This window comes from Aplidium turbinatum, chromosome 16, assembly GCF_918807975.1.
Source record: "Aplidium turbinatum chromosome 16, kaAplTurb1.1, whole genome shotgun sequence".
NCBI classification, from domain to species: domain Eukaryota; kingdom Metazoa; phylum Chordata; class Ascidiacea; order Aplousobranchia; family Polyclinidae; genus Aplidium; species Aplidium turbinatum.
Genome location: NC_137487.1, coordinates 2,787,520 through 2,797,022, shown reverse-complemented (window position 1 = coordinate 2,797,022; position 9,503 = coordinate 2,787,520). Strand labels below are relative to the sequence as shown.

Below are 9,503 nucleotides of genomic sequence, written 5' to 3'. Positions count from 1 at the left end.
GCACCTTGTAATAAATTCAATTAAGTTTTGTAAAGTTCCACTTAAATGAAAACTATCCAGATATTAATATCATTATAAGATTTAAATTTAAACTTTTCCGTCTTCAAATTTCTTTGTTGCTTTCTAGAACCTTTTGGTTTAGCCAAGAGCGTAAAACAATTAAAACCAATCCAACCTACTTGCTTATAGATGGCCGAGTTTGGCTTACAGAACTTCATTGCTTCCCAGGTACAGAGGACGCCGGGATTCCTGGCAGAGACCGAGCACTACCAGGCTCGCTGAGCATTTCCGAATTGCTTAAACTCGTTGAGATTGGCGTTGTATTGGAGTGCACGGTGTACGATGCGAGCATCAATGTGATCATGTCCAGCGTTGAAGAGGAAGCTGTTGGAGATCCTCCAAGGTGAGAACGATTCAGTCAACTCATGTCTCTGTTGAACTGGGTGACTTGAGAGTTGTGCGGAGTCAGGTTTTCTGAACTCCTTCTCTACTCTCACTCCGAAGTCATGATTTCAAACTCCACTCCTGCTCCAAATACTTTAGAAGCATTGACTCCACATTCCACTCCTATTCTACGCAAACCGTAAACCACAATCTAGGTTATTTTACCACTGTATGACTTGTACCTTCCTTAAGCCCTGTCATGAAAAGAAAAGTATATTTTTAAATGAAAAAATGGTTGCTTGGAAAATAAAACCATAGAAATACACAATAATAAAAAGTACAGTGTAAATATTAAAATCAGACGGGTTCCGGCCGCAACCCGAGATTACAGTTCCACTTTTTGTAAATACATTTTATTTCTTCAGTATATATGTGGGAGAGTGGGGTTAGTTGAAAAGTTAACATATTGGAACTGCTCATAGTTTGTTTTTAATTATCTGGTATCACCATGTGGCGTAGTTTGTTTTGGTTTGCTGAGTCAAACTGTGCCTGTTTTAAAGAGACATTGTCATTTCTGGCATGGGGTTAGGTGGAAAAAGTTGTGTGCAATATAAGTTGCATTAAAATCGACTTGGGACAATCTTTACGTTTTGTTTTACTGGAGAATAGACGACATTTGTAGCCCCTTGAACTTGTCAGGTCATGGACCGAAGTATTTCAATTAAAAAAAAGGTTTTAACTACCTCTTAGTACTGTGTTCAACTGTTCACTTATTATCGACTTTCAGGTTATGCCCCAAACAAACGATAAAGTAAATTAATTGTTGGTATGGCGTACACAGTGCACAACATCATATAAAGAATTGGAATCTTTGCTGGAAACTAATTACGAGAGTGCAGAGTATGTTTGTTCAACTTCTGCACAGAGAACATACTTTCAAACGCTCTCGTGCACCGCAAGGCCGTACATCTTGCAGTGCTGCGCTTGAAAGTTTTAAAATCATGTTTTAAACAACTCGTTTGTTGCAGTTTCACAATATGCCTCGATTCATTTACGGGGAGTATGGACCAGAGTCCGCATTCAAGAGACTTCAGCTTCATGGCCAAGACAGAAAGCTTCAATTGCACGGTAAGAACGCTGTAGAACAGGGGTGTGCAACGTGCGGCCCGCGGGCCAAATGCGGCCCGCGAAGAAAAATTGTGAGGCCCGCGAAGATGTGCCAATTTTGAATTGTGTGCGGCCCGCGAAACATGTTTATAATTTAGTTTAGTCTGATACGTGTGGACTTTGGATTGCGAGCACTTCCATTAAAGTAAATTTGGAAAGAGTTGTCGGGAAACGAAACCAGCTGCAAATTTCTCACTGAACTCGTTCAAAGACGGTGTGACAATAAATTTGAATAGCAGCTTTCTTCAGAAATTTATTCGTCTTAACTTATTATTTCTGCAAGGAGATAACCCCTAATAATGCCATAAAAATAACATGAATAACAAACAAACTACTTTTTGTGCCTGCAACTACTAGAAATCATATGTTAAATGAACGTGCGGCCCGCGGTTTCACCCAGTTGTTAATATCTGGCCCTCCTGTAATAAAGGTTGCACACCCCTGCTGTAGAAGATAGAACACGTTTTTATAACATGAGGCCAATAAGTATTTCACTTTGTTGAGCTACTCGTACAAGGCTGTTTGTCGGCCGCCCGCTGAACTGAAACAAGGAGCATAAAGCCCTAAACTTTCCATCAACAACAGTGGTAAAGATGACAGGGCAGTGACCATTCCACCCATATCAAATATGTAAATAACACTACAGTAGGTCCACGACATAAAGGTCGTGGACCTACAACGAAATATCCTTGCAGCCTTCGAGAGTGAGTAAAACTTTAAAATCTATCTACCTTCAGTTCTTCATTCTTTCTTAAGTATTTATGCGACGAGAAAAGAGCTTTCATCTTCAGCATATCGTAATGAACACTTGTTTCACGGTGTAACGGTTTACCACAGCCTTCTAACAAAGCAATGTTCGGGTGTCAGATAAACATCGTTGCCCAACAGACGGCTGCGTCATGCCGGCAAGGCACAACAGGTCGGGACAGGCTGGGTAATGGGTATACGCGGCTTGGTGTTTGAGTTTGTTGAACTGGTAGCTAGTCTGTTGGTCAAGGAGGTTTATCTGAGAACCGGACATTGCCTTGTTAGAAGGCTGTGGTAAACCGTTACGCCGTGAAACAAGTGTTCATTAGGATATGCTGAAGATGAAAGCTCTTTTCTCGTCGCATAAATACTTAAGAATGCAGGTAGATAGATTATCAAGTCTCACTCTCGAAAGCTGCAAGGATATTTCGTGACAAATCTTTTTAAATATATTTAGTGTAAATGCTTCAAGTGGCGTTTGAAATGTTTGTAGAAACACCACGCTGAGATGAATTAGTTTGAAAGTGGCTGCAAATACTGCAACTCGTATTTAGAGTAGTGATTGTATTACACTTAGTTTATTCATTAGTTATTGAAACTGTGTTTTTCTGCTACAATGAAGAAAATATGAAACAATTATTTGTGACACATTGAATAATTTTGTGACGCGTTGAATAATTATTTGTGACACGTTAGAGCTAACTAAACTGACTTCTTGAGCTAACTTTTCACTTATTTACATTTCCTTGTTAGTCATCATCACCTAAATTTGGTTTTGTCCTCACTTGTTCTTATAAATTCCACAAATCAGGTTTCACAAGACGGAAACCCACTTCCTGGAACTCACTCCAGTACGCCCGAAAGCAGCTCCAACTATAAGTACGTTACAACCACGTTAGAGCCCATATTCCTACTTCATTTTGTTTCTTCTGAACATGCAATCCATATATTCGGTCTTATAATTTGTTATATCAACGTTTAAATCATTTTTTTGTTTGTTCATCATGCAGTCGTCAACTCCAGGGTTTATTTCAATTGTTACGCAACAATTCTCTTGACTTTCAAGGTTTTATATTCTCGAACAGCAGATGATTTCCATTGAGAGTTCTAACATATTCAACACAAACTTGTTTTCCCCAGGGCCGGGGTGCATCAGTGGGGTCGCGCGTTCAACGTCGAGGGGTTAGGTTTGCATGGGTCGGCCAGCTTCAAACCCCAACAGGACAGCGACCCGCAAGAAGTTTCGTTTCTGATCGATGCCAAAGTAGGTGGTGTCCAGGTGGAAGTGTCGAAGCGTGCAGCGGAGGCATTGTCCAGTGTCTTGTGCACCTTCAACCTGCGAAGGAATGCCCACCATAGCAGGCCGTCGTATGAGAGACAAGTACGAACTTATGACGATTGACTGTTGTACTTTGTAAAACGGTGGAAGTCGCAGCGATGGTTTTTCATGCTTGACAAGAAAGCAACTGCTTCACCATTTAGATTTTACCGAAGTGTTCACGATTTGTTGTTTTGTTCAGACCTCAACTCCACTAAACTACGCAGCCTCGCCACAGGATAACCGAATAGGTGTGAAGAAGCATCGCTACTCGTTGGCTTGCCTCGAGCTGGAGTTGTCACGCGTGAATGGTTTCATCTTGTCATCAGATGAAACATCATGTGCCGATTGTTTGGTCGCGCGGTTTGACCGGGTCAAGGTAGGGCATCTGCTGCAGATGTGCAGTTATTTTGGGTGATTTCGCTGTGGGGATGAACATTGAACAACCTCCACTTAAATGTGATATTTCTTTAATTTGCACAACTCTGGTGCTATTTTGTCAGGTTAAAGTAAAAGTAATTAAAAAGGGGTTTGACACATTTAACCTTAAATAAACGTAAAGTTTGTAAGGGATCCACGTAAAGCAGATACTTATGCGTCGAAAATTTAAGAAAAAAATAGGTAGAATACCTTAACATATTAACGTCCACCTTGTAGAGTACAAGTCAATTCAAAGAGAAACAAGAATTTATTTGTTAAACTTCCATGTTTGATCAACTGCAGCATTAATAGTTTTCAAAGTTTTGCTGGTCCAGCTTGAAATTATCGTGTTGCAAATCGCGATTTCGGGTATTAAACCCTAAACTATTAATGCTGCAGTTGATCTAACATGGAAGTTTAGCAAATAAATTCTTGTTTCTCTTTGAATTGACTTGTACTCTACAAAGTGGAAGTTAATATGTTAAGGTATTCTACCTATTTTTTTCTTAAAGTAAAAGTTATGCTTTTTTTCAAATGTTCTTGTCCTATTTGCTTGAATATCTCAGTTACAAATTTATCTTACATCAGTTGCCGAGATAATTAGGTTTTTTTTAAACCACTAACACATTGTCACATGTCACTATTTTATTTGGAAGCAACCACCTTGACCGTGTTGGTAATTTGAAGTAACATATTTTCACACAGGTTGAAGTGAGCGGCGATAACATCAGCGACGATTTTGTTGCCGAGGCGACGCGGAATCTGAGTGTGATCGGTGTTGCCATTTCCACGGTACATAATCCGACCTTCTCAGCATTCGCTTCTTACGAAGGCGGCCTCGACGGGGCTCGAACCCCGTCCGCTAAGCTCCCCCCAAGCATGCGACTCCAACAAACCCGAGCCGCGGAACACCGATGCGTTGAGTCGGTGCTAATGACGCACAGTCACGTGACGTTCGCTCTGCTAGAGGTAGGGGTTTGCTAGATTGTTGAGGTTTTTCTCGGTCTTTGGGAACTAGTCTTAGAAGTTTCACACATTTGCAGAGGAATGCAATGGATATTGTGTTGAAGTGCACCATGCTAGTAGTACGCTTTCTTTGCTTAAGCTCTGCCTTTTTTCTCAGTTTTACCAATGTCAACGTTCAGTTGTATTGTTTTTATTTCAAGCTCGTAGCTGCTAGTGCTTGCAAATGTTCGGTTAATGGCAAGATTTTGTTTCCTTGCTGATACAATTACAAGCATTTATTTTTATTGGATGATGGAGTTGTCACGTCACAACACGTCACAAAGCGCTGGATATCCATTGCTATACCTTTACAATTGTGTAAAACTGCAAGAACTTTCTAGAGAAACATTAAATTACTTCACAAGTAATTGTCTGCTTGAAGTTTGGCTTTGCTGCTAATGGATGATTGTAATTCCGATGGTTTTGTTGTAGGTTTGTTATTCAGCAAAATTCAACAACAGCAATTGCGAAGAGGAGCGAAGATTACCAGAAAACATAAAAGAAGCAATCTGTCACAACCTCTCTGTGACGTTGACGGCAGACAATGACATCGTGGTGCGGTGGACCCCCTCTCTGCACGCGCTTATACATTATGAGATCACTGACTTTGTCTCCATTCTTTCACCGTTTTTCAATAAACGATCCAAATTGAAACAACACGGTGCAAGTGGCCACCACCCAAGCACACGGCGAGAACATGTCACAAATCACGGTGATCATAATATATCACAAACTACCCACAAAGATCCAATCAAGGTGAAGATGTTTGGGGATGGGGTCTCCTCCAGCAAGCTTGCCTCTCCCCGACCAGTTGTACTGGACATTAATATTTCTGCCGTCATTTTACATTTCTGCGTTTCCGACAAGCAAAACGTTAAATTTTGTTTATCTCCCCTAAGGTGAGTGATGTACCTTTGTTGCGCTTCATCCCTGGAATCGCCTACCAAGCAAATGTGATTTCGTATTTTCAACACATTTTGATTATGACTAACGGCCACTGCATTTACACTCTACTTTTTCTTTCCATGGAGCCGGTAACATTTTGCATGCTAGCCCAAACAGTTTGACTTCTCTTACTAACACATAAACTCTTATAAATCTTGTTGTGTCAGCTTATTCACATGTTGGGCTGGAAAACTAATTTCGATCTTTTGCTTCTCTAAACTGTTGAAGACTTTCGTGACCACTGTAATTGCTTGAGAAATTTTGTTTTTCTCGATGTTTTTTTTATATATTTTCTGTTCATCCAAGTGTGATCACGTGATCCTATTTCAGGTGCCTCCAATCACAAGCTGACACCAATATTAACTTCGACGAATTGTCGATAGCCATGGACGATAACGTTGTATTTGCGTTTTCCAACGTTGCTGTTGAACTAAGCAGGAGCAACGAAGTGTGCAACAAAGACAGGTATAATGCGTAAATGACATGTTAGCTTCATTCCAGCTTCATACGACGTTCAATCAATATAAAAAGAGGGATTTTGCCTCCATGGATAAAGCTAAAACGACGGGTTTTGTTTACAAATTAGCATTGCTGTTAAATTAGGGACAAACTTTAACTCTTTTGCTACGTAAAACTGCCACAGTGGCCTTCCCACTTTCATAAATGTACGTAAGGCTGCCCCACAGTGGCCCACGTCATGTGAACAAAACCGGCTATAGTGGCCACGTTTAAACAGCGGGATAAAAACAGCGCATTTACTGCGATGGTGAGTTGTATCAGTGGAACAATTGAAGACCTGATTCGAAGAACCACGGCGAACTAGAGAATATTCTCTAGTTCGCCGTGGAAGAACTTAAAGCCTAAAATACAACTTTTGAGTTAAAGCAAGTTAAAGGTCTTTGAAGGTTGTTTAATCATTTGTGTTTGTGCAAACACCAGCGTGTGATATAGCGAAATTAAGCCGTTTTCTAAATCAAATTTTGCCCGTGACATGGATTGACATCATACAACACGTTTTTGATGATAACAAAATGTGACTTACATAGTCCTACAACTTAGGTCTTCAATTAGGTAAAATTAAACACAGCATCGTTACTCCCACGTGCTGCAAGCAGTACATTCTGTAGTTTGCAGCGTTTACGTTCATTGAAGTTGTGTTTATGTTTTGTAGACGTTCATTTCCCGACCTTGTCACCGAGACCAACAGGGCATGGTCCTTCCACGTTGGCTCTCTCAAATGTTTCTTCCCCCACAAATACGACTTTGCGGCCACCTTCGACCAGTCCATCACAACATTCAAGTGGGTTAAGGGGCTTTACAGGAAGACATCCCATCCATTCAGGTGAAAATTATTTATGTTTTGAGTTACTGAACGTAATCGGCGTTTTGTATCCTTCCGTGATTTTCATGCGACGCATTGGAAACAGTTCCTGACCTTGCAACTCAATAGCACGTTGAATTTATATTCAATCATGCAAAATATATAATAACATGCCAACTTCGTGTGGAACTGTCCGTCGTGGTGTTCTGACCATCAACATTATGTCTTTGCTAGTCGCGATCGATTCCTCGTTTCCTGTAATCGTAGTGGAATGCATTACGAAGTAATTGTAAGCACTCCTAGAGTAGCATCAACAGTTACTAAGGGGATAAATTTATTTATTTTGTTTTCGACTTTAGCTCTAATTTAGAATACAACAGTGTATTCTAAGACCTCTGGTAATTTTTTTTAAAGTTTCCATCCAATTCCTCCACCCCCCGAAAATTACTTTTCAGAAGTTAGCATGGAAATGTAATTTGATACGTTTTTCACATTCACAGCTATAAACAGAATTTTAGTTGATAGACAAAAATCATTCAAGACTTAAATGAAACGTGATTTTGCTGATACACTAATTTTAGCTTGGATGTAAATTTCAAATTTGTTTTACCTGTAAGTCTTGGAATATACTGTTGTTTTCTAAAATCAGGGCTGAAGTTGGATTTGAAATAAAAAGCTAAATAACCCCCCTTACTGCTGCGTCTACTTTCCTACTACAATGCACCTGCGCACCGGCATTCGACCGAATAACGGTGGAATAAGATTTCTGTATCACCACACACAACGGTTTTAATGGGCCAGTAAGTCAACACAAGTGTCTGTCGCTTCGTTGTTATACTGTAGTAGTCAACTACTATTGTATTTCACAGTGTAGCTTTTAACAATCTGTTTTAGCCTGATGCTGCGAGTTCGCTGTGGCAATAGCGAAGTGCAATTCGCTTTTTCCACAGCGAACTCGCAGCATCAGACTAAAACAGATCGTTAAAATCTACACTGTGAAGTAAGTAACGATCATGCTGCTAAAAGCGAAACTCAATCAATTACTATTGTATTGTAGTTGAATGAGTTTCGCTTTTAGCAGCATGATCGTTGCTTACTTCACAGTGTAGATTCAAACGATCTGTTATAGCCTGATGCTGCGGGTTCTTTTTGGCAATATCAAATTACACTAGCTTTCGGAACACAGTTCCCTAGTCATGTGCTATGACGAAGTTGTATTGTTCTATTGTATTGTTCATCGAATCTTTGGAGTGTTTGTGAATCCAATTAACGAGGATGCTTTCGCTGGTTGGTAGGTTGCTGTGACGTCACGCTCATGCATCTCATTGCCAATCTGCTAAGTTCTTTCACATCTTGTCTTAATGCTGAGCTAAAGCTTAGAAGCAATATAACTTCCTGCACTCAATTGTGGGGATAAAGCGTCCCTCTGTCTTCAGGAGCCCTCGTCTTCCTCCTGATCTCCTCATCCACATCTCGCAGTTCACGTTTGAAATCGGGGATTGGGAGTTCGAATCCCACCTCCGTGACAATCACGAGCTGATGAAAGACGAGTGGTCGGAGAGCGAAAAGCGACGTCGTGTGCTAGACCAACGCATGGCCGAGTTGAGGAAGACCAGAGGTGAACTACTCCCGGCCAAGAAGGTTTGTTAACGTTAAAACTACATCACGGTATCTTCGTTTAACGTTTTGTATTATCGTTCAAATTGAGTATAACCTTTTCGAAAAGTTACATGTCATCAAAGGATGAACTTTCGTTTTTTATAAAGAGACGCAACAAAGCCTTGCATTCTTGAAGAAGATAATTTATATGATCTCTTTCAAGGTGGAAGAACTGTACTGTCGCCTAGAAGAAGAAAACACAAACATATATCTTACCCGTTGCCGTGACTTGCATGACCTTTCTTGTGCTCCTGTTTTTACCATGCCTCGACCCCAGAATAAAGCCTCTTCGGAAATATGGGCTTCCCAAAGCACACCTTTCTCGCAGAGCCATAATCCCGTTTACGAAAGTATAACTTGCAGCACTCTCTTTGTATGGAGCGTGTACGGCTTCAATCTCACAGGTGCAGCTCATGCAAGCGTGAATGCCCGTCTGATGTCTTTCCGTGTTTCCACTAACATCTAATTGCAAGCGTTCGACCTGCAACACTTTCTTTTGCGTTGGACTGCTGTGTTGAGTCATTTCAAAGCCACTTA

General features: G+C 40.6%; 1 protein-coding gene across 1 annotated transcript in view; it reads left to right on the top strand.

Annotated features, from left to right (window-relative positions):
* The first annotated feature begins 320 nt into the window (after positions 1-320).
* LOC145785666 (bridge-like lipid transfer protein family member 2) overlaps positions 321-9,503 on the top strand; it is a 38,542-nt gene continuing 29,359 nt past the window's right edge. Inside the window, exons 1-10 of the mRNA XM_082597352.1 lie at positions 321-403; positions 1,413-1,512; positions 3,110-3,177; positions 3,439-3,679; positions 3,819-3,995; positions 4,742-5,005; positions 5,474-5,940; positions 6,317-6,451; positions 7,158-7,328; positions 8,744-8,948. Coding sequence (XP_082453478.1) covers positions 363-403; positions 1,413-1,512; positions 3,110-3,177; positions 3,439-3,679; positions 3,819-3,995; positions 4,742-5,005; positions 5,474-5,940; positions 6,317-6,451; positions 7,158-7,328; positions 8,744-8,948 — 1,869 coding nt within the window. The 5' untranslated portion in view covers positions 321-362. The remainder of the gene's footprint in view (positions 404-1,412; positions 1,513-3,109; positions 3,178-3,438; positions 3,680-3,818; positions 3,996-4,741; positions 5,006-5,473; positions 5,941-6,316; positions 6,452-7,157; positions 7,329-8,743; positions 8,949-9,503) is intronic.